The following is a 26,886-nucleotide window of genomic DNA, read 5'->3' as shown; positions in this document are numbered from 1 at the left end:
TTGAAGCTAATTAAGTAACTTTTGCAGGATGGCGCTGGCAGCTTGCCGGCGCCATCGTAAATTACTTCAACAGTGGTGTCTTCTTGAATAAATATGAAGGGCAGGGTTCATTCGGGCACGACGGTCCTGGCACAATTAAATAATTAATCTGCTGCTCTGATCGGTCTCTGACCTTTTATACACACAAGAGGCATGCTCGCATGGACGCCCCGTCCGTTTGGCCCCGCCCACACACTCGAGGTGTGCACCGTCTTCCCGCCATTTACCCACTATGATGGACATTTCACTCAAGGGACCCCTGCGCACTTCGGCGCGATTGCATAGTGACACACACTTGGTCGCTGGAACTAGTTGAAGCGCAAATGCAGTGACTCATTCAGCAGCCCAAAAAAAAACGTGAGCGTTGGGAGGCTGGGCATCTTTGACTTTTACGAGCGCAACCCCCGTGCTGTTCCTGTGACCAGGGGCTTCTGTCTCTTAATCTGCTGCTCTGATCGGTCTCTGACCTTTTAGACACACAAGAGGCATGTGCGCTCGCGTGGAAGCCCCGTCCGTTTGGCCCCGCCCACACGCTCGAGGAAGCCCCGCCCCCAAATCCGCAAATCCGCTGAATCCGCGGATTTTGCGGATCCACGATCCGTGAATCCGCTGAATCCGCGAATCGTGGATCCGCAAAATCCGCCCATGCTTAAACAGAATCCTTTTTGTTTCTTCTGTGACCCTGCTACAGCACAGGCATTGTCCCCAGCAGTAATTCTGCAATGCCGGTAAGAATAGCTGTGGTGCCTACTGGACTCACTCACCCCCGCGGCGCCCCACGCCGTTTTTTGCTGGGCGGCAACTTACTAGACATCACTTTCGTGCCATCTAGATTTCAGCGCGTTCTGCTGCCTTGGAACTATTCGCACAACAGACCGCTACTGACAAGAATATTTCATTATTGGTGCTGTCAATTTCAATAAATCTATTGGATAATTCAAAAGAAATTGCCATGGTCTCTTCGTGGTTTAAATGTTTTTACTGTTTTTGTTTTCTTGTATATATTTATATGTTATTAAAGTTTTATATTCCTACTACTTTGTTGGAGTGCTATATATTTTTAATGTGACACATAATTGTAAAAACTTTGATGTACAAAGAGTCATTCCTGGAATCTTCCGCTTCAGGCTCGGTCCCCTCCCCAATCACAATACAGGATGGTTTTCAGATAGTAGGAACACGTGTGGTGTGACGGATCTCATCGGGTGTGGGCCTTGATCTACTATAACTCCTTTGAAGAGGGGTGATTCTTTACAGCTGGGGCCATAAACTACACCTGCAGGGCTAGCTGATAGCCTGGACAATCGGACACAGAGAAAGAGGAGTGTCAGAGGGTGCGGTAGTGAATAGGGCGAAAGGGAGGTGTCGGGCGGGCACAGAGTGTGATTCTCAGGGAAGAGCAGCGCAGATGGGGGGAGGTTTATTGCCCATGCATAAGACAGAGAGCGGTGGTGACCAGTGCCTAGGGAAGATGCTTGCGTGGGTGAGGAGCCATGCTACGAATCGACAGCGTGCAGAGAGTGGGTCTGGTCAAGACATCTAAAATGGCTGCCGTGCACGACAAAAGTGTGGCATTTCAAAAAAGGCAAGATGGCGCAGACAATGTTTTTCAACACTTCCTCATTTCCTTCGAATCGAACGTTAACAGACGTTGGGGCATATTACCAAAGTTAAGCGATATTTATCGCTAACGATGCTTACCAACCAATTTTTTACCACTAAGCATCGTCAGAAATTATCGAAGATAAACCTTGCTATTATCAAGGTTTATCGCAAATGCGATAATAAACGGCCGCAATGCATGAATATCGCTAAAAACTCAGCGATATTCATGCATTACCGAGCTAATGCTCTTAGCCATGTTATCCACCTCCCATTGGATAGCATGCCTAAGAACTGCTCAGGGCAGGTGTTACTTTTTGGAGATATTCGCGCTTAGCGCGAATATCTCCAAAAGTTGGTAATAGGAGATAGATATCTTGCATGTTGTAATGCAAGTTATTGTGGTATATGGAACTCATACCATAATCTCTCAGGAAAGCAGAAACTGATCCTTTTGGGACCGCCTAAAAAGGCCTAGGGGGTGAGGAGTACTCTACTTTGCCCCCTTTTCACGTTCCGAACTATTTTATTTTACTCTCTTCTGTAATTACACAAAATAGCAGCGATAAGATGCATCGGAGACACACAGTGAGAGAAAGGAGGCCGGAGATGAACAAGAGATGTCAAATACACATTGGAGATAATATAGTGGCAGAAGGGAAGTAAATATGAGTAAACTTACCATGTAACATAAAAATGTTGCACTCTATACTATAAGTCTCATTTTATACTACAATCACTTCGCTACAACCTCAAATAAAAAATAAAAATGAATAATGTCTCAAACAATTTTTGATTTCTAAATATAAATTTATTCTTCAGAATTTTCTAAATTTGAAAGAACTAGTAACATGTCCTCATCAGCAATGTCCTCATTAAAAGTCTCCAATGATGATTCTTGTAACTCTATGGTCTCCAAACACTCGATAAATTCGCCATCAAGAGATTGATCAAAAAAATCATTCAAGTCATCTCCTCCTTGTGACAATATTTCATTATTGGTGCTGTCAATTTCAATCAATGTAGTGGAATCATTCAAGTCATCTCCTCGTGACAATATTTCATTATTGGTGCTCTCAATTTCAATCAATGTAGTGGAATCATTCAAGTCATCTCCTTGTGACAATATTTCATTATTGGTGCTGTCCATTTCAATCAATCTAATGGAATCATACAAGTCATCTCCTCCTTGTGACAATATTTCATTATTGGTGCTCTCAATTTCAATCAATGTAGTGGAATCATTCAAGTCATCTCCTTGTGACAATATTTCATTCTTGGTGCTGTCCATTTCAATCAATCTAATGGAATCATACAAGTCATGTCCTCCTTGTGACAATATTTCATTATTGGTGCTCTCAATTTCAATCAATGTAGTGGACAATTCAAAAGAAATTGCCACGGTCTCTTCATTGTGAGCCATTTTATTTTGAAATTGCTCGCTGTAAATTGCAGAAAAAAATAATCACTTTCATTTATCATTTTTAGTAATACATAATATAAAACTAACTTCATCAAGTATTTAGTATAACAGAAGGACTGCAAATAAATAACAGAAAACATTTTTCAAATTATCTTCAAGTGTACAACATAGTTCCCCTTACAAATTAACAACTCACCTTTTTAAAAGTAGCAGAAGTGTTAGTACTGTGTAAATCAAACACCAGAAATTCACCACCAAAAATTCCTCACAAATGTACCTCAGACAGTAGTATCACAAAATGGCTGTGGTTTCCTCTCATTTGACATATATACATAACCAATTAACTTTCATCACACACAAATACAAAACCAAAGTAACATTTTAATTGGTTCTAAATTTCAACACTTTCAAATGTGTTTTCCCCATGCAATTTTCCATAGGACATTTACATACGTCTACAGCCTGAATGGCTGAACGGAATTACACCAAACTTGGCAAAATGGTACATCAAACCTAAGAGGTCAGGAAGGATCTACTATGCCCCCTTATGGTCATTTCCCCCTTCGCTTTGGCCTCCTCTTGTCTCTCAATCCTACCGAGAGACAAGATGGCGGCCGCTACGGACTGTTTGGAATGTTGACAGACGCCGGAGAACCAATCAGCTTCGCTTCACAAAGCTCCGTTGCGCGAAAAGTACGCGTCCTGGAGCGCTGCCCGGTCCGCTGTTACAGATATATATCTTTTTTTAAACGTTAATTTCTCATAATCCACTGTAGCACATATATTGAGACCTACAAAAGGCACATCGGGCTACCAGTCCCTACAATTTTGCCATGTTTCGTGCAAATCCATTCAGCCGTTCGGGCTAAAAGCGAGGCCAACCGCCCTATGGAAAACTCAATGTTAAAAACACGTTTTGGGACCCCCCCTTTTTTCTCAGCCCCCCCTTGACGAACCCCCCCCCAAATTTTCAAGGGCTGCTCAGAACCAAAATATGCCATTTCCCTGAAAATTTCAGCCAATTCCGTCCACAAACGCCAAAGTTATTAGACATAGAATTTTCAAAAAACCCATAGAGAAAAAATCCTAACTATATATACCTACTGGCGACTGCCAGTAGGTAATATATATATATATATATATATATATATATATATATATATATATATATATATATATATATATATATATATATATATATATATATATATATATATATATATATATATATATATATATATATATATATATATATATTCCAGCTCCATTCGACCCTTGCTTCAGAGACGAAACGCACTCGCGGGAGTATATTGCAAAGAATTTTATTACGGCTTTCTGACCAAAACAAACAGACGTGTTTCAGACCTCTAGTCCTTCGTTAGTGTGTGCCATGTTACCCGGCACAATATATACATTTCACTTCCTGTCAGGTGAAAAGGAAAAACGGACAAAATGTGCAAATATTTACAATAGGGCAGCCATTACTAAGTGGGTTCAAATACTTAACACAGTGGCATATTTACAATGTGTTTTGACCCTTATGATATACTAATGCCCCTTTCATTCTACTAAATGAAAACAGTCTTGCTGTGTATCAGCATGTCATGGCATTTCTAACGCCCTATTCACGAATATTTACACTATATACATTATGGACACCGTTCTGTACAGCGTAATCCTCGTACAGTTGCATTACGGGTTAAGATGTTATCTTCATGTTATATAAACATGTAATTATAACCCAAGTCGGTGAAAATTAATCAAATCTCGCCGTGTATCGGCGTATCACCGACACTGACAGAAACGCCCAGATCACAATGCAACATGCATCATCATTTCTGTGATATAACATTACAAGTTACAAATTTACATTCTCAATAATTTCCCTTAATCAACACAATAATCATTCCAATAGGGAATAACAAGGATACATATCCCAAATATGACACACTAAGGAAGATGTCATCTTAGAATAGTATACATCGTACACTCAAAAATTGAGCCGTGTATCGGCTTAACCTAAGGATTATGAATTCACACAAACCATGTTTCCAGTTTCAATACATATGGATCCATATGCCCCAAACCAAAGGTAAACGATAAAGTCAATTTGTGTTCATATTTGATAGGGAAAGGAAAGGAGAAATGAGACAATGTGAAGGTGAAAAGCAAAGAAAAGAAAACTATTTTCTCTACAAAAAGATTCTAGAGGAAGAATCTTCGAAAAAAGTTAGAAAAGGCTAAAGGAGGTTGGGAAAAGTTAAGAAATCAAAGGTTCAGATAAATGGAAGGGAATGAATTCAAACTGCACCCTTGAGGCTGTTACAATTACCACAAAGATGAGGACAAACCGTCTACAAGCAATACAGTTCTTAATTCATAAAATCTGCTTGTAGCGTTCCATGTACACACACATATAGTCCACCCACTGCATGTTAGATATTCATTTTCCCAGGTGAACACCCAGTTCCTCTCCGATGTTAAGCCCACCCGGCTGTTTTGTCTGCATATCTATGATGTGTCGTGACTCTAGTCTACGTAAGCGTGTCAACCTGTCCCCTCCCCTAGGGTTAGATGGTACTGGTCCAAACCAAAGAATTGGAGTAACTCCCGATTACTCTGATGGACTTGGGCAAAATGTCTGGCCACCGGGTAAGATACATCCTTGTTCATTATGGCCCGTTGATGTTCTAAAACTCGCATTTTTACCCCATTAATCGTGCTCCCTATATACTTGTGACCACAGGGACAGATCAAACAATATACCACATATGGTGTAGTACATGTAATGAAATGTTTGATCTTTTTCGGTAGGGTTACACCTGGAATGGAATAGGAGAGTACTCTTCTGCTATGCTCACATGCGCGGCATTTTCCACACGGGAAAAACCCCGCCATTTCTTTCAGGGTGCCTTGTCCAGTTGTTTTTATAGGTGTTAAGTGACTATGGACTACCATATCCTTTATAGATCGTGGTTTGCGGAATGTGATGAGTGGTCTCTCAGGAACATCACATCCAATTACTGGATCTGTGCGTAGTATATGCCAGCTTTTTGAGAGAATCCCTCTCAAAACATTGGCCCCTTCTGAGAATTTAGTAATCATTCTAAATTTATTTGCATTCTCAGTATTTTTAGTTCTTTTGGGGTTACACGCCATCAGTTGTTGTCTGGGAATCCTAGTCACTTTTTTGAGAGTTTTGTCCAGGACAACCGGATCGTATCCTCTCAGGAGAAACCTTTGCACGCTCTCATTGGCTGCTATCCTGAAATCTTCATCTTGTGAGCAATTCCTTTTTAATCTCAGCATTTCACCGTAAGGTATGCTTTTTATTAGGCTCGGTGGGTGACTGCTCTTGGCATGAAGTATGCTATTTCCTGCAGTGGGTTTTCTGTAAAGGGCAGTTTGTAATTTGTCCTCGTTGACGAAGACTCTCAAATCTAGATAGTGAACTTCCTCACTACTGATATCGGCAGTGAATATCAGATGTAAGTCATTTTTGTTCAGATCCCTGACAAAATTATTTGCGTCTGTGGAGGAGCCCCTCCACACCACGAACAGGTCGTCGATGTATCGACGCCACATCACAATATTTTCTGCCCATTTAGTGTTTTCTCCGGCAAGGGCCACCTGCTCCTCCCACCAGCCCACGAATAAATTCGCGTAGCTGGGGGCGAAGCAGGTTCCCATCGCGATAGCCAGTACGTATATATAGTTAGGATTGTTTTCCATAGGGAAATTGCAACATTCTATTGGGAATAACTTTGGCGCCGGTTGAGGAATCTTCCTGAAATTTCCCTTAACTTTGCCTCGCGGCGCTCCACTCCTTCCCTGAAAGTTTGGGGGGATTCGTCAAGCGGGAGCCGAGATAAAAGGGGGGTCCCAAAACGTGTTTTCCCCATGTTAATTTCCATAGGGCGGTTGGACTCACTTTAGCCCGAACGGCTGAATGGTTTTCCACCAAACTTGGCAAAATTGTAGGGACTGGTAGCCCAATGTGCCTTTGCTATGTCTCAAGATATGTGCTCCAGTGGTTTTTACGAAAATTAACTTTGAAAAAATATATATTGGGCAACATTGGGCTGTATGTTAGAGCCCAAATTTAGCCCAATGTAGCCCAATGTAGCCCAAAGATGGCCACCAGAGACAAAAAAACAAATGTAGCCCAAATATCAGCCAGATGTAGCCCAACTATAGCCCAATGACAGAATGTCCCAGAGTGTTCTAAAGAACAACTAGAACGCTAACAGTCTTACTTATGAAAAAAGTATGGCACACCTGAAGTCATCTTGATTGGAATAAAGTGGTAACACTTAATACATTTAATTTGAAAAGGAACAAAATGAGGGGTTTCATTTTGCCATAGAAAATATATATATATATATATATATATATATTAACTGAAAAAACCGTAGGTTACACACCAGTTATAGTTAGGATTTAGCATTTAAAAATCCTTTGAAATTCACTGAAAAAGCCATAGGTTTCACACCAGTTATAGTTAGCTGGAAATTTTACTCGCATAAAATCATTGAAATTCCCATGTTATAGTTAGTTGAACTCACTATAACTTGCACGTCTGCAATGCACTGCTGATGACGTCACATATTACATCATTCATGCATATATTTAAATATTTAAACATTACTCGCTAATATATGTATTCACTAAGATACACTTAAGCCAGTTAACCAATCAATTTTTTTTTTAAAAACACTGAAAAAACAATAGGTTTCAGGCCTTATATAGTTAGGAATTAGCATTTATAAAACCTTTAAAATTCACTGAGAAAACCATAGGTTTCAGGCCTTATATAGTTAGGAATTAGCATTTAAAAAACCTTTCAAATTCACTGAAAAAACCATAGGTTTCAGGCCTTATATAGTTAGGAATCAGCATTTAAAAAACCTTTGAAATTCACTGAAAAAAAACATAGGTTTCAGGCCTTATATAGTTAGGAATTAGCATTTAAAAAAACCTTTGAAATTTACTGAAAAAAACCATAGGTTTCAGGAGTCAAAAAACTATAGGTTTTAGTGGTGTTATTGTTAGCTGGACATTTTACTCATACAAAACCAATGAAATTGCTCCTATATAGTTAGTTGTACTAACTATATTTCGCGCACCCGCAATCCACTGCTGATGATGTCACATATTAGATCATTCATGACATGGTCAGTGACATCACTGATGACATCTCAAATGACATCACTGATGACATCACTGATTACATCATCCACGTGACAATCACATACACCTTTTCATACACTATTACAATTTTTCATCACTCTTTGTAAAATACAGAGTATCATATTTAAATCCATTGTCACAGCAATACAAGTATCTAAAAATCCACTCAGTGATTCATAGATGTATACACACATCTAATCACTTACCTATGGATTCACTCATACATGCTGTCAATGAACAATAGAACACTATTAAAAATACTTATACATTTATACAGACATTAAACAGCACGCATCCTATTCACATATGAAGTCATCCTACTCACTTATGCAAACAATGGATCATACTTACATATTTACTTAGCAAAACACTTATACAAACACCACTTCTTCTATTCATTTAGATAGTAAGTCATACTTAGTGAATTATAAAATCATTATTACAAGTATACAGTTATCCATACAGTCACTCACACAATCATTGTGTCTTATGTATACTTATTTATATACAACTGACACATACACTGCCTTTTATTTTTCTAGTTTGTTGGACCTGTACCTTTGAGAAATATATTTGCTCATCATCACACCCATAAAGAGATTCCCTCACCCAAACTGTTAAACATGTAGTTTTAACTTCCTATATCTACTGAATCAACTATTCACACATCTTTGGACAGTCACACACCCCCCACCGAACCACACACACTTTCACACTCCCATACAAATACTCAGTTAACTAATCAATAACTAATATAGACTTTCACATAGCTAGTAACCAACTGTAGAATCAGTTTACACAACTGACAAAGTGATACAGATATTCACACAGTTTAGTCACTATCCACTGTATTTAGTGAGACATTATAAATTGGTCAAGTAAACAGTCAATTACACTGCTACTAAATCCTCCATCCAAATATTTATTTATATATATCCACTCATTTTTCAATGTAAATTGCTATATATATATATAATGCATATTTAAATAACGAAGCAAACCACATTCACTGGATGATGTCATCAGTGATGTCATCAGTGATGTCACTGACCATGTCATGAATGATCTAATATGTGACATCATCAGCAGTGGATTGCGGGTGCGCGAAATATAGTTAGTACAACTAACTATATAGGAGCAATTTCATTGGTTTTGTATGAGTAAAATGTCCAGCTAACTATAACACCACTAAAACTTATAGTTTTTTGAGTGTATATATATATATATATATATATATATATATATATATATATATATATATATATATATATATATATATATATATATATATATATATATATATGGCTCAATAGTTAGAGCGGCAGACTCTGATGCAGAGGTCTAGCCCGGGACCAGGGTTCAATTCCCGCCTCGGCGGGTGTTGGGCTCAATTTCCTCGGACCTGATAATTCTCGCCTCGGTGCCTATTCTAATCGTGGGTCCCACTCTGCACAATAGCTTGCTTAATCTCCACAACGGCACCAACAACGCTAGGATGCCTGGCTTCACCTTGGGGGTGTCCAGGAGTGGTCACTTCACAGGGAAAAGCCAGGAAGGGTTCCACAGCGGTATGCGTACAAGCGCCGAGATACCCTCATGGGCGATTTGTGCGCTATACAAGCACAACTATATATATATATATATATATATATATATATATATATATATATATATATATATATATCTTGCACACGCTCTAAGCTGGAGGACACCGCTGAAGATTACCAGGCGCCACTGCAACAAGTAACACGAGACCCAAGAGTTCAGGTGAGAAGATTTTAATCGGCACCTTCGTCCAACATAACGTTTCGGCCTCCGAAAGGCCTTGGTCACCCAATATATATATATATATCTATCTATCTATATCTATATATATATATATATATCTATATCTATATCACATACACCTATATCTATCCATTCATGTATATAAATGTGAAACATTTGTTTCCTCGCCTGTGATAATGTGATAAAGTGACTCCTAAAGAAAAGGTTCTAAAAACTTACCTGTGAAGTAGTAACTCACAATGCACTGCAGTCACTTCCAATGTAGAGGGACGAGATGGACTGGGGCTATACAGCACAATGGCTCTACATGGAACTCGTTTACATATTTTACATTGCGATTATCCAGAAAATCTGGAATGCAGCCATCTCTTCTGACCCCACGTTAAACACTTTAAGCAAACACTTTAGATTTAAACTGGCATGTTTACTCCATAAGACCATACATTCTGACTCCAGACCAGCTTACACAGATGCTGATCACCTCTGGAGGTTAGCGGTCCAGTAGGAACTGTACTTTTCTCCGAATCAAAAATAGAATAAAGCTAAACTCTTTACAAGTTGTTTACTAATTTAGTTTCTGTTGACATGAATTATTTACCAGCAACTCTCATTCTGAGAGATGTTGACATTTTGGAAGTACATGAAAATTATTCATGGCGCTTCAGTGTCATTCTGGTTGATTTTTATCTTTTAGTATATGGATGTTCACTAAAGGGTACTTCATGTATTTGTCACAAGCCTCTTTTGAAAACCTCTCCATTCATTAAACATGCAGTTGCATCTCATGTGCTGGCAAACCTTACCATTTCCACTGCAACTTCTCCTCTTCCTCTTTCTTTTTTGCTTTAATGTCTGCAATTGCGTCCTTCTCTTCCTTGGTTCTCTTCTTCTTTGTCTCCTGGTTTGCCTTAATATAACGCAAAGAGGGTTAATTGACATTCTGCAGGCATTTCATCATTCCAACATGTTAATCGGATGATATCTTACTTTTAAAATATATTTTTATCACTGACTGGTGTCAAAACATCCAGTGGAGAAATGTGTTTTCGTGGAACCAGGTGCAGGCACAGTGTTACCAAACTAGCCAAACATTTGTTCTAACAACATTAAAGTTCACGCTAACGCCGCAGGGAAAGATAACCCCTGATGGAAACCCTTGATAATCACTTATCCTTGATTTATCTTTAAACTATACAAGACTTCTAGACCAGCAGACTAAGTAGGATTAGAGATTAATTTCCTACAAATCCATATGTGCCTAGGCATTTAAAGTATATCTCCGTTTCATAAATTAATCAACGCACCTCTTCATGCACAAACTATCGCATATTAAATTGTATTAGAATAGATAGTGCTTGACAACTATAAAAGGACAGGTACTCGCCATCTTACTGTACCTGTTTGCTACTGAGAAACATTTTGGTACTCCCCCATTAAAAGCATTGCAAACGTCTGCGGACATCTCCATGCTTCTGTACCCCTTTCACATGGTACATATGCAGGTCTTGATGCGATCACTTCAAAAAGCGAAGTCATATCTCCTTTGATTGCAAACAATTTTTTCAATTAATATGGTTTGATTTTACTTTCCGAAATGGTTTCTTCATATTCTTTCTTAGTATAAATGTTGCAGATTGTGTTGTGTAAAAGTACAAACTCGTTTTTGAATTTAAATATGAACATCTTTTTAGGGCGAGCATACAGTGCTTGCACTACAGGATGATCTGTTGTATGTACTCAGTGGGCACAGGAGTATTGCCGCAGGACTTGTCTGCTAGCGTGTTTTTTATTTTCTGGTTACGGACTTTTTTTTCCTTTTTAATAGCTGCTCTTCACATGTGCGAATGCTCATTTTTGAATGTTGCCAAATGGAGTCCTGTGTAAGTTCAAATGCTGTTCCAGCCACATTGCGTGACAACCCCTAACCCCCTAGCGTGTACTTTCAAGTACACGCTATGTTTTTAAACTTGCTGTTTAAAAAAACAGCATGTACTTTCAATGACACGCTGTGTTTTTTAACATGCTGTTCTCTTGTAAGAGAAGCGCGGTGCGGGGCACATTGTGTGCCTTTGTCTAAGTATTCATGTTAATAACAGCTCGTGAGGGGCTGTGATTAACATGAATACTTAAACTTAAGTGCACAATATGCCCTGCACAGAGTTTCCGAACAGCCCCAAGCCCCATGTCACAAAGAATGCATGTTAATTAAACCGAAACACATGGATAGGATAAGACTTGATAAGGGCCAATAAAACCAATCAGACTTATGGATCTATCTGAATCGGTCACACACTTAAAGCCTATGTAGATGCTAGAATCATCCGTGCCTTCCTGGAAATGGACATCATTAGCTTGGGTAACAGTCTGTAAGGCTTGCAGAGTGATGTTCCAAGGGCTCAGAAGGTGATGTGTGGGTAAAATTCAGTGACTCGGCAGCTGGCTAATGTCGGTGATTAATATAACGCATTGGGAGACCTGGGCGAACAACAGCCAGGAAGAAAGATGGACATTTATCGGCAGCCTAGGTATTAACCCCTTGACCGCGGCGAAAATTCTGCCGCGGTGCGGGTGATTTACGGCGTGGGGGTGGTTCGGACGGCCCCCGGCCGTCCTCCGCACACGCCCACCGTGACGTCGGACGGCGGCCAGCCGACCGACGCATGGAAGGGGTTAAACCGATAAATCTGGTTTTATGAAACCAATGATAAAGTTAACACATTACCTTCACTCTCCAATATTTTCGGTATTAGTATTGAACACTACGGTTGGGGCTATTTTAACGAGTGTCTTTGTCGGTCTGCTCGAGTCACAATGTTTCTGAAGGTTGGTTTGACTTATTGGGCAAGTCACACTCTTTTGTGAATCAGCGCCATTAGGTTAGGGTTTTTGTGATGTATTCTTGATGGTGAAAGCATTAGGCTAGAGATTTGGAATGTTGGAGCTAACTCACTCAAAACTCCGAACTGAAATGCGGTAATTCGGTTGGGCCGCGCACTTCCAGAGTGCTCCTGGCTGCAACAAATGACTTTCTTGGGGAAACGCGCTGCCCGGGTCATTCAGTATCAGCAAGCATCAGCTGGGCTATGGGCTCCAGTGGCCTGATGCGCGATACTTGACAGGACTGAGTAAAGAGCGGATGCAAGAGAGATTGTGGGCTTTGGTTTAAGTATTCATGTTAATCACAGCTCCTGAAGGGGCAGTGATTGACATGAATACTTAAACAAAAACCCTAATTGCTGGGGTTCTGTTGTGCCCGGGGAGCCTCCCCTGGCTTGGCTGGATTCAGGAGCTCTCAGGGGCCCCGGGGAGGGCGGCCTCCCCACCCGGGGCTCCGTCCTGGGTCCTGCCGCATGGTAGGGTGCCTTGGACGGGGTCCGGAGGGCCCGGGGTAGGCTTCCCCTGCGCCTCCAGGCCTGGGAGCCCCGGCTGGGTCTAAGGGCCCCGGCCTGGCCCCAGCGGGCCCCGGGTCGGGTGCTCAGGCCCTGGGCCCTGTCCCCCAAGCCCGCTGCACTGCCAAAGGCCTGGGTCAGGGTTCCGTTGCGCCAGGGCAGGCCTCCCCTGCTCGTCAAGGTGTCTGGGGGCCCCGGGTCGGAGGGCCTGTCGGGGCCGCCTGGCAGCCTCCATGGCTGGGACCCAGTAGGGGCCCAGCTGGGGCTCCGGGCCGCCATGCCCCGGCGCCCGCTCACTCCTTGGTTGGCGCACAGGGTGTCCAGACTGCTTCTCTTTCGTGCCCGGCCATCTGGTCACCCGGGTCCCCTCGGCCATCTGGTCGCCCGGATCCCCTCGGCCATCTGGTCGCCCGGATCCCCTCGGCCATCTGGTCGCCCGCAATGCTTTCCTATGGGTTGACCAGATGGGCGAACTTCCCTGGAAGTCCCGATGAGGTGCCATTTGCCTCCCGGATCCCAGCGGATGCAGACTGTTTTAACTTAGATTATGCAGTTGCAATCCCTTGGCTCACGTATGTCCAAGAGACTTCCTCAACTATAGGACTGTCTAAATTCTTTCATAAATCAATGGAAGCTCAAAAGAATTGGTGAAATAATTGTTCACTTCCCATAGAGCACATTACAGGCTTGTAACACATCAGTCCGTGACCTCAGTTGCTTGTGATTTAAATCTGAAGCAGACTGGGGGCCAGGATCAGGCTTGCAGTTCTCTTTTTTACATAACTATCCTTGTGATGGGTTTTCTAAACAATCTGTGGCCCAATTTATGTTGAGGCTGGTGAGGGCTCATCGATTATGATATTGTGGCAAACCTGATTTCAGATTGGTATGTTAGTTGATTGGCATCCCTGACATCTTGGTGGCTACCACTTGAATATGGCGGTCATCTCGACTATATTTGGTCATGTCCATCTGTGGTGGTGCAATTGTATATGTAGGTACTTGATAAACTGCTATTGGGGTTTTCACATTCCCATCACTTGTAAGACTAGTAGAACCTAAGTCTCATGTATGTTGTCTGAAACTTCAAGGTGTCGGACCAGAGTTGATGAGATTGTGGGAACTGTCTATCTTTCATATTCCTATTCTTTTCTCGTCAGGTAGATTCTTATTTATATTGTATGATCAGGAATCTGGTAAAACTAGGAAGGGAAACGAGAGGACAGTAACAGTGAGTTCTATAAAATGTTTGAAAAATTATGGGAATCCAAACTTGATTTCAAAGTGATTTCAAAGTAATTTTCAATACAATTTGTAGCTTTTAAAACCCAAATACAAACAAAAGTGTAATAAAATGTAGTAGTACATATATTTGTGCACCTGTTAACAATGCCAGACTTAGTCAAGCATCATGATTCAAATGTTACAAAACATTAACTATACCACAAATAATTTTGTCGAAAAATCAATAGCCTTGAATTTCCAGTTCACTCCAATGCCAAATGTACATTATGAAAGGTACATTTTCAGTAAATAATGACATTGGATAAAACCATTGACAAATTTGTTGAGAGACTGGATATGGTCATCAAACACTGAGTAAAGAGAATTATTGATGAGGAAGCTATACGTCTCAGTTATTGACGGATGTCTGTCATTCACTCAAACAACGATTGCTGGGAAAAACTTAGTCTGGAGTGAGTTTTCCTGGCTGCCAGAGCTGAAGAGCATATCAATCGTCAAACTGCTGAAATAGAAGCCGCAGGTGCCCACAGTGAGTAAGTCATGAACATGAAAAGTAAGCTAAAGCACAAGGCAGAGGGACACAGTGATGTATCCATGGCAAAAGAAGTTGTGTTTCAAGTGTGAATTTTCGTTTCCACACTTAGGTAAAATGTCCCACCACTTGGCAGATTTGCAAAGGCTGTGGGAAGGAGAACCGTTATCTAACTGTTGGCATGGCAAAGGAAAAGGATGTGAGTCATGCCACAAACACAAAATGGCCACCCGAATGTTCGGCACAAGGCTAAGCGACAAAACCAGCTTAGGCAAGTCGACCTCAAACAATGTCGATCATCTAAATCCTCGTCAAACAGTTCTTCAGTATCAATGTCAAGTGTAAGTATACAAGATGGCCGTGCAAGGTCAATGTTTTCCTCAGGAAAACGTACGCTTGTTGGACTAGCTGCATGTGAAGTGAAATGCAGGTCAAAGAAAAGTCGACATGAAAAATCACCAAAGTCGCTCAGTCATTGTCCAAAGATTACACTAAAAGTAAACGGTTGCTCAATACCTTTTATTATCGACAGTGATGCATCAAGTGAGATGCCCGAGGAGAAATACAATGGACTATCTCCATTGGTACGACTTGCCATTAAAAGGCCGGGCCCGTACATTCTGGACCTCTTCAAGGGACAATTTTGCTGTTCTTTTTAGCAGCATGTAAGCGTATAGGGGGGAAATTCGATAAGCCAATCAATTAAAAATTCCCCCTGGACACATAACAAGAACAGACAACTATGTAAAGTTAGTTTGATGTATTACAAAGCCAAAAATAAGTGAACATAAAGGCATCTCAAGACAAGAGTAAAAAAATACATCGGAATTAGCATACAGCCAAATCTACCAATCCAATTAAGCCGATGATGCATGAATAATAAAATTAATCCTAGAAGCAGAATACAGAGGCTCAGAAAGCATGAGTTCAAATTTCCCCCCATTAAGGGTTGGTACATACATATTGGTCTATCCCTACACTAACACCAAGATGACATCCCTACTTGAGCATCTTCAGGACGAAGGATAAAATGGTGTCAGCATGTGGAGTCTTTGTAAGAAGTCTCTCCACAGTCAATGGGTCATGTAGCATCAAGCTACAAAGGCAGAACAATGGATTAAACCCAGATCCTTGAGACTGGGGGTGAATGTTTCCATTGTTCAGCATTCCGTCCAACATTTGTTTCTTTTGCTTTTGTTGCCTTAAGTGGGAAGGGTATGCAGAGATGTGGGTCCTATGCATACTGCACCACTGGATTCAAGCTAGACCGGCTGATGAGGAGTGATGGCCTGAAACTGGTACCAAGATGCTTCTTTCCGATCCAGTGAGGATCTGGCTTGGCAGTTCAGGCTGGACTGTTCCCATGTGGAACAGTGTCAAGACGGATTTGTATAGGGCTGGGTCAAACTGGTGAGCAAAATGATGATGGAATAAACCCAGATACTTGTCACTTGGGATGAATGTTTTCATTGTTCATCATTCTGTCCATCAATTGTTCCTTTTGTTTACTCAGCTTGAGCACAGCTGCAGATATGAGACTGATAACACTGATTTTAACACAGATGGTCATCACGAAATAGATAGTCTTATGATCAGCGAATCCCTTTGTTGTTTCATGGGCTGGGAAAACTCAAGACTATGAAAGTACAATTACACATTAATGAGGATGCTTGTCCTATTGCTCCAGTACAGACTTCATTTCATTTACAGGAAGCTGTTGAAAAAGCACTTTAATCCTTACTCAAACAGGTTATCATTGAGTGTTCCACTGGTTCAATGCCCTGGGTTTCTCCCATAGTATTAGGACCCAAAAAAAGACAGTTGAGGAGCTTTACGCATCTGCACAGATATGCATCAAGTAAACAATGCAATTGAAAGGACGCAATCCAGGTCCGCGCATTGCCTACATAGCACAATTGAGTAGTGTGAAGGTCTTCTCTCATCTTGATTCCAATAAAGGATATCAGTAGGAACTGGAGGAGAATTTCAGGTATATTATAACCTTTACTACGAATATGGATATGTTCCGTTATAAAAGACTACGCACAGCTGTTTCAATATCTCATTTGACGTATCATACAGCCGGTCATGAACACTTTCAATTATAGTGACATATTGGTTTTAAGAACTACATAAACGGAGCACAATAAAGCTCTCATGGAAGTATGTCTGCTCACTGAAGCAGGTTTAATGTTAAATGCTAAGAAATGTGAGTTCTAGAAGACAAAGAAAACACATTTTGGCCATATAGTTTCCTATCCAGCTAAATTGCAAGCGTTATCAACTGCCAGACCCACACAAGTGGTTTCCGTGTTATGTTCATTCCTTGGCATGGCCAGCTAAGCTACTGTTCTAGATATAGAAAAGATTTGCCACGGTATATGTGCAGTTAAGAGACTTGACGAAAAATAATATTTCATTTTATTGGTCACATGAATCCAAGCAAAGCTTTAAGAAAATCAAACAAGCTATTGAGAACACGATTGAAATGGCATACTTTGATCCAAAGCTTCATACTAAGGTTGTTATTGACACTAGCCCAGTCAAGTAAGGTGCAAACCTTGCACAGCACAGCGGACACCCACATGCTTTTAGACATTGCGGCATATGCAAGCAGAAGTTTGCCCCAAACTGAACGTGCTTGTTCACAAGCTGAGAAAGAAAGTTTAGCAGTGGTTTGGACTTGTGAACATTCCCACATATTTATATGGAAAGACATTCACGGTTGTGATAGATCAAGCATTGTTGACTATCTTTGGCAATCCGAAGGCTAATATGCCTCCTAGCACCAAACAATGGAGTCTATGTTCACAAGAATACAACTACACAAACGTGCACAGTCCAGGGAAAGATCAATTCCCTGCTAGGTCTCCTAAGTGCCTCTACAGTACCATTTATCCCTTCCAAGACGGATGAAGCCTACATAAATGTCATTGTGAAATCAAGCACTCCAGCTCCTATTTCACTGGAACAGATTGTCACTGCCATGAGCTGATGTTAAAACTAAAAGACATCATACATCAGTCTTGGAACCAGCATACTCTATCTCTTACCAGTGACAGTGATTACCAAAAGTTTAAAAATGTCAAAGATCAAATGTCCATTACTAACAAAGTCATTATCCTGAGAGGTTTGAGAATTGCTATTCTGGAGAGTGCCCAGGAAGGACATTGCGGACTCGTTTCCACAAAACAAGCTCTCTGAGACACAATCTGGTTTTCTCATCTCGATTAAAGAATTGAAGGCCTGTCATCTCTATGCAACTGCCTCTCAATGAACCACTCCACCTACAAACATGTCATAGTTGCCAAAGCATGAATGGGAAAGAATTGCTGTTGTCTTCAGTCCTCTTGACAATGGAAATCACCTGATGGGGATTGCTGATGAATGCTCCAGTTTTCTATTAATAGAAGATCTCTCCTCTTTCACTCATGAAAGAGTCATCAAGAGATTAGATGGAATCTTCATGACATGGCTAGTTCCTTTGATCTTAAAATCTGAGAACTACCCCCTTTCAACAGTCGAGAATACAGAAACTCTGTCATCTTAACGTGAAGTATCAGAAGAGCATACCTCTTTTGCCACAGGCCTTGCCAAATGTTTCATGAGTACTCTTAAAAAAAAAAAAGCTGTTCAGCATGCTTTATTGGAAACGCTAGTCCTTAAAACTGTCTTGAATTCTACTCTGAGCTTACCATTCAACCCCTCATCCGACCAAAGGTAAAAGCCCTGCAACCTTGATGTCTGGGAGAGCCATGAGAATTAAGTGACCTCAATGGACCACCAGAAGATTAAGTACTGAGGAAGATTGAGTGTTTGTCAATCTGAAAATTGATAATCTGATGCTCCCTTCGATATTGAGCCTTTTCAAGTTGTGACCCACAAAGGACACATGGTGACTGCCCAATGACCTGGAAAGTCCATTACACGAGATTCGCATCTCCGAAATGTGACTCGTCGTTCGCCAGGCACTGAAGTCAAAGTAAAAACTGGTTCTGAAAGGACCAGTGAAACCCCAGACTACTGCTGGTCCTACATTGCCAACGTAGATAATGGTCACTTCTACTGCCTGTACCCAAGTTCCAAAGACACGGTCGGAACATGTGATCAAAGCACAACAAAGACATATTGAAGAGCTACGATTGTCTATATATTTGTAAAGAATTGTAATTTATTTTTTATTTAACAGAAGGGGAGATGTAGTGTTGGGTGAGTTAGCAATGACGGAACCCTTGTGGCTCCTGATGGACTCCGTATAACTGTGACATAAGCGTTAGAGCATAGCGAAGTGAATGCAGGGTCAGAATGTTCAGTTTGTGAGTATACGCAGAAGAATAAAGACGTGTTATACTCATCTTCATGTATGGTGTAGTCATTAGCAGGTACCCAGGCTGGGGAGGATGTTTCACGGGGTAATGCCCATCTTTCTGCCTTTACCCTTCACGTTTTACTGAATTCAGTTTTTTTGGGCTTTAGGACGCTGTAACTTTACCACTGCTAACCAGTGCTAGAGTGCTTGTGCTGTCCCCTCGAAGCTTGGTAAAATTGACTTGAATCCAGTTGCCACATTTAATTTACTTGTAAGTCGCTAGTAAAAATGATAGTAAGTGTTACCAGGGCCTGTAAAGTAAATGCTACTAGTGGGCCCGCAGCACTGGTTGTGCCATCAACTTAAGTAGCATTCCAAACATGTCAGAGGCCTGCCATTGCAGCCTGTGTGTGCACTTTTAAAATGCCACATCAACCTGGCAAATTAAACCTTTTGCCAGGCTCAATTTCTTTTTATTCACTAAGTCACCCCTAGGATAGGCCCTTGACAGCCCAGAGGGCAGGGTGCAGTGTATCTGAAAAGTTGGACATGTACCGTAAGGATTTACATTTCCTGGTAGTGAAAAACTCTAAAAATTAGTTTACTACTGCATGGCATACCACTCTCATAGGATAACATTGAAGTTACCTTATTACATTAATAGGCTGTAAATTCCATATGGGAACATGTAACCATGTAATGTTTGGTGTCTTTGGAATTGTTATGAAAAATCCTAACTTCTAATAAAGTCGGATTTTGAATTACAATTTTGAAAATGCTACTTTTAGAAAGTTTGCATTTTCCTCCCTTAGCCATTTGGGTGCCTGCAGCCTGTCCATGTGTCACATGACTGGGTGTAGCTGACAGGTGGGCTTTGTGTATTTCTCATAGAAAGCCACGTAAAATAGGGAGCTTACGTGTGCCTGGATAGGCCATCACTAGAAGGAAGAGAAGGAGGAGCTGGGCACAGCCCCACTTACACTTAAGCAGGCTGTGTCCTGCCGCCAAACAAAGGGTTACATATCCCCTGTAGTTAGTCTGGAGCCAGGGAAGGCAGGAGGCCAGAGTTCTTCAAAGGGAAACATCTAGGAGCTTCTCCCACCTTTCAGTGGGGGGTGATCCAGCGGCCTATAGAAAATATATCATAAACAACGCTACCCAACTTCATAACCTATAAACAAAATTCTATACTAAAATTGGACCCATTTATAAACCTGACATATTTTGGGCCTACTGAATCAGGTGGTCAGATTAAATCTATATACACATTATCTACAAACTATATACATATTTATACATCTGCGGAAAGAATATTGTCATTAGAATAAAACTTGACCATTTAAACGACCACCATTGGCGACGTGATCTAGCTAATAGTAACCTACACTTCTAAATAACCAAGACCAGCTTGTTTGTCAAAAGTAAGATTTTATTTACTAAATTATGGTATATAAGTTGATAGTTTTATAAATGAATTTTATTAGCAATAAAGCAAACATGATTGTAAAGAAATATGAGAAAATACAATTTAAGTAAGTGAATCAAATTTAAAGTAAATATATAAAGTTTAGCATTTCTAAAACCTAATTCCCTAACTGAACTAAATAGATAGAAATTAAAGTAAAGTTCTTTGAGGATTCTTACGTGCTCCACGCAAAGTCCGTCAGCACTTCACCCTCATCGGAAAGTCAGAAAGCAGCAGCCAGCCCATCCCTAGGGGCATGACTTTTTATACCTTTCTACGCTAACTGAACTACGCAAAGGAAAGTTTTCAGAAATCTTCGACGTCCCATTGGCTGAGAGTGACAAGTGACATGTCACCCACTTTTCAAAAGTTCTATTAAATCACTTTTCTTAGAGACCATTGTCTCTTCCACGTGAAACCAGAAGCTTCCTGAGTTTGCAACAAATGTATAAAGTCATTCTCGCAGCGTCCATTGACTTTCAATTGACTTCCGCGGATGCCAAGTTAAGGACTGACAAAATGTTCTTTTTCGACCTTGGCCATGTCCGACAGAATGATGACAGCACATTAGTTTTTGCTTTGTGAACGCAGCTTTTGACGAATAATTTATTTCAGAATGGGCGTCTCGTGCTTTTGCAGAATTACAAGTCAGCTCTTTTCTGCGACTCAAGTGACTAGGCCCAAAAGCAGGCAATTTAAGCTTTCTAGTATAAAACAAACACAAGAAAAGTATTAATGTGAGAAATAATGTAGATTCTGTATCCACCCCAAGATTTACTAATTAATTAACCCACCCGATTAATCAAAATGTTACCTAGCCATTGCAAACAAATAAAGCAGCGTTTATATCTACCAGTCTCCGTTATTCCATGAGACTCATATGCACCTAGAATAGTAGAAATGACATCACACAGACAAGGAAAAGCAAAACAAGCACATGCTTCTTTTAAGTTTGCAGTAGTTAGTAATGACAAAAACAATAAATTATTTCATTATTTTGCACGAACAAAAAGATGCAACAATTATGCACGTTTATGGGCACACATGTTAGTCCCCCCATGTGTAAAGTTTAATCTAGGTTGTATTAGCACGACATATCACAAATCATTAATATTATTATTCACGTTATGGAAATATGACTTCACGAGATTAAACAAAATTTTGTTTTCTATCTCGCTCCATCAGGGGCACCACGTATAACTATTGGACCTCAGGCACCAGCTCTTTAGTACAATTCTGGGACTGTGTATAGCTTGTCAGTAAGGACTGCTGTGCTACTGAAGGGACTGCCTTTCTGCTGCTCTGTTGACCTGCTGCCCTCTTGCTTGGGTCAGAAGGACTGGACCTGCAACTCTCAACCCAGAACCCCAAGGGCTAGTTGGCTGGCTTCCTGATCAGAAGCCTCAGGGACATAACAGGCTTCCAACAACCTTGAACCCAGCAGCTGGACTCTGCCATCTCTGAGTTCTGCCCTCCCAAGTAGTGCCACCCCTGTACTGGACCCTTGGAAGAGGGCCTGAAGGTGATCTATTAAGTCCATCTGTGTTCCCATCAGAACAGACATGAAGTGACATGAAGCCCCACAAAGCTTCGCTGCAGAGCTATCAGCCTCATTGGAATCACTACAAGGCCCAGCCAAGCAAATCAAGCCAGCTCCCTGGAAACGACGCAAAGTGGCACAACCTAGCTGCACAGCTTCACTGGAACGGATACCAGAGAACTCAAAGTCTCAAACCAACACAGCACACCAGGAATTAAGGTACTGTGTTCAGCAGACCGAAGTGGGCCCCTATAGCCGGACAGGCTTCTTTACGGTTGGCCTGAACTTGCGACTGCCCTGGTCCGGCACAACCAGATACCACAGTCAGCGTATTGTGCTTTTTGGCACTATTTTCACTTAAACCTTTAAAACCGCATATTGCCAGTTCTACTGATTGGATTTTTGTTATTTTGGTCTTGTTTTATTTATTAAAAATTTTAAAAATTCTAAGCTAGTGTGGGATTCTTTTTGTGTGCTGTTTTTCACTTTCTTACTATTTGAAGTGCAGCACAAATACTTTACATATTGCCTCCAAGTTAAGCTTGACTGTGCTATGCCAAGCTACCAGGGGGTGAGAACAGGTTCATTCAGGGTTTGGCATGTGCCTCACCCTGACGAGGATTGTGGTTGCATGCTCCTTCAGTAATCTCGAGCAACATACACATTAGTCATTTACAAAAAGGCACCTCCTCGTTATTAAAAGAGGTAGGGGCATAAAGAAAGTATTGATTCCCTTTGTGTTGAGCTGAAACCACAAGGTACAGTTTTTAAAATGAAGGCCCTCTTTGCAGAAACTTAATAGAAAAGCATTTAGAGCAAGGAGTGAATTTAAAAGACATCACTAATATAGACAAAGACATCCAGCTTTACATTGCTGCAATAGATCTGTTTTCCACAGCATTTCTCTTAAATTCTATTAATGGTCTGTTGCCAATGGTTTTATTACGATTTATATTACAGGTTGTAAAACTAATTACTCACATAAAAAAGTACTAATTGAACAAAACAATGCAACACAAAGTTGTAGCCGGATACTGCTTCTGAAAGGTTCGCAGTGCCATTCATACAGTTTTCGAAAGAATGCTTTTAGAATAGCCAACTCTTGAATTTCCGAGGTGTTTGATAAAAGATATTAAAACTAAACTTTAGAAGGCTGTTAATGCACTGGCTACTTTCAAAGTCTGACAAGCACGTCTAACGTCCTTTCAGTAGCAGTGGGGGTGCTGCCAATCTCGTCTCTAAAATACTGTGGGAGGCTGTTTCTCAAGGTGAATATTTTTTTAGACGTTTCTCTTTGTAGTCAAGTGCAAATAGTTGCTGATGTTTTGATTTTGTACTACACTTCTGTACTCAATTGGACTCCCTACTTACCTGCGTGGCAATCAATCACACCCCAGAGAACACTGCAAGTGTTAGCTACCAAAATAAAACACTTTGCTCTATAGGAACTAAAGTGTTTTTTAGGATACTTGACATGTACTTAATGAACTAATGCGCCGAACTTTGTAAGGTTGTGCATTCCGACTCTGCTCTGCCCATTCCAGACGCTTTCCTTTGAGCGACATTAATACATTTTATTTTTGCCACTTTTACCTTCAGTTTTTTGACAAAGGAGAGCAAAAAATATGCGCCCAGCCCCCGGCGAAAAACAAATATGGTTATTAGCTGCAGAACAAGGAACTATTTATCGCTGTGCATTTATCACATGAATTAAAGATTTATCATTGAAATTATCGAGTGTACGAGAAAACGGGGGATAGCATACTTAACTGAGCCAAGTTCATTACAAAGGATAGTTACAGAACTACCATTGAATGGGTTCTAAAGGGTGACGACAGGTGCCAGTGGCCCACACCCATGCTAGGAATATGGCCCTCCAAACCCCACCCCCGCTGTGCTCGGTGGCACTGCACCTGCTACACTAACAGCACAGGATTACAGTCCTCCTCCTAAGGAGTAAAGCCAGAATGTAAACATATTACACAAAATGACCCCACTCTGCTCAGATGGGTGAGAAAGTTCTGAACAGGCAGTGTTATCTCTGACATGCATTCCCAGCGCCACACCATAGTGTTGGGCACTAATGCCTGTGGCTCTCTACAAGATGGGGAATTCCTTTGTATGGTGAACCCTCCATGAAACTACAGCCGAGCTCGTCCATGGTTGACAGACGCTGCCATCAGCTCCCCAGTATTGCAGGCGTGTACAAACTGCCCATATACGCACTGCAGGCTGCCATTTGTAAATATACTTGCCAATGGCGTCTTAGTTCTCTACTAAGCCCAGTTCATAGACTATATGCATCTGTAATCACGTGAAGTTGAAGGAATGAAAACCATCATCCGATGTGTTCGATATGGATTTTCTCTTCTAAGATTAAAGTGACAAAGTTTGGTCTACAGGATCGAGATGGCCATGATTTGTTCTCATTTGTTGCACAATAAACTTTATGTAGTCACAGGGGTGTGGAATTTGATCAAATATCTACTTGTCCATGGGACGGGTTGCTTCTTAAATCTACTTGCCCTGTAACAATATCCACTTGCCCTTTGATGCCCTGTAGAGCAGTGACAAATTATAGCAACGATCTCATGACATTTTTGTTATAATGGTAAGGGCCTGGCAGCTCCAACAACAACGTTTTACAAAAACCGTGTCAAAACAAAACACGTTCACAAAAGCAAAAGACTGAGCACCAATGCCAGACTATTGGCTTTGCCAATGCTTGTTTATTGCCATGCTTCCCATAATCTTGTTAAACTGATTACACTGATTTTCAATTATGAATATTTTGAGGAAAATACTAGCATGCATCAACACATTGTACTAAATGATTCTTCAATGAAATGATTCCTACAATGTTTAGAATTTAGCAAAATATAATTTTCCTAGTTGCCTTTGTTTGTGAATATTTTAATTTGTAAGAAAAGAATAGTCAATCTTGCTTTCAAGCTTCTGCAGATATTTGCATCTTATCAGAGAGCATTCTGATATCGATAAACCTTGCAAACATATGTACACATTTTATACTGGAACCACAGTCAGTAGTGCAGTCCGAGCTTCCAACATTTCCTCTAGGCGCTCAACCTAATAATAAAGGCTTTGTATTAATGAAGAGTAAATACAAGTTTGAAAATAATTAGCATAGGGACATATTACCTTAGCAGCAGACCATCCCCTTAACCATAATGTGTTACTGTAAACTGGCAGCCAAAGGGCTGGTGCTGCTGATGGTTGGGCCTACTTATACCAGAGACAAAATAAACATAAAAACCTATTTTCCTTGACCCCAAACAATATGTCCTGGTCGTCGGGCTATTCGAACTTAAATATGGACTGTTTACAGCCTTTTGTTACCTTTTACTTCACAATGCAGACACCTCAAAACACACAAGTCACTAATTAAAATATTCATATGTAGCAAATGGGCCAAACACTACCCATTACCAATATTGCATCAACCACTACCCATTACCAATATTGCATCAACCACTAAGCCTGCTACCACAGTTCGCCCAAGTGAGAAACGGGGGTATCCACAGACAGACTCCAATCTTTCAATTATACTCAGATTGTGTTTGTCCAATATGTTTGAATTTCAGTTTGTCCCGTCTTTTCCTTACATGGACTATAAAGATAGCTCTGCCCGCAATGCACGGATAGTGATTTACCTCCATATTTCATCCTCCTTAAGTACCATACACCACCTGCACTGGCTGGTTGTGGGTAGTGTTGGAGAGAGAGGGAGAGCTCATTGGCCACAAAAATGAGCCAATGTGTCAGGCTTATGGGGCCACTCTATGTACGAGGTATGTGACAGAGAAGCAGGAGCGAGATATGTGGGGACTTTAGGGAATAGGTTTAGGATCACCTTCCAATGAAATGCTTATTCCTTTTCTAAAAACCCTTGGTTGAAGAAACGTTGTCAAATCAAAGTCTACTAAAATGGTCTGCTGCAGAGAATGCTCTGATGCCCTAGAGGGAGTTTGTTTCCTCGTTCCTCTGCTTCCATGGCTTGATTTCAGATCTGGAGGAGATAGTTGCCCCGACAAGCCCCATCAATATTTTATTCTGCATCTCTGGGAAGAACTGTAGAAGTAGTCTCCTCCAGAATGATGGATGCTGGGAAAGTTAAATGATCCTGAAACAGGGAGATTTATTGACCACAAATGAACTTATTAAAAAACATGTGCCCACTAGAACCAGTCCTGAAGAGCTTCATCAGAAAAAGTCATTGGGACCTGTTTTCCTTTTTACTTCTCAGTTTTAGAACATGCACAAATGTCTGTAGTGAAATGAGTTTAAATGTTTGCAACCACACCAGCATTAAAATTTTAGCCTGTGAAAAGATCCCACACATAGGT

At 40.9% G+C, this 26,886-nt stretch overlaps 1 protein-coding gene across 1 annotated transcript in view; it reads right to left on the bottom strand.

Moving 5' to 3' along the window:
• LOC144799696 (DNA topoisomerase I, mitochondrial-like) overlaps nucleotides 1-26,886 on the bottom strand; it is a 1,324,061-nt gene that overhangs the window by 850,712 nt on the left and 446,463 nt on the right. The window contains exon 16 of the mRNA XM_078671191.1: nucleotides 10,846-10,949. Within this exon, the coding sequence (XP_078527317.1) occupies nucleotides 10,846-10,949 (104 nt within the window). The remainder of the gene's footprint in view (nucleotides 1-10,845; nucleotides 10,950-26,886) is intronic.

This window comes from Lissotriton helveticus, chromosome 12 (assembly GCF_964261635.1).
Source record: "Lissotriton helveticus chromosome 12, aLisHel1.1, whole genome shotgun sequence".
NCBI classification, from domain to species: domain Eukaryota; kingdom Metazoa; phylum Chordata; class Amphibia; order Caudata; family Salamandridae; genus Lissotriton; species Lissotriton helveticus.
Note: the sequence above shows the minus strand (reverse complement) of the source record. Positions and strands in the feature narration are given on the sequence as shown.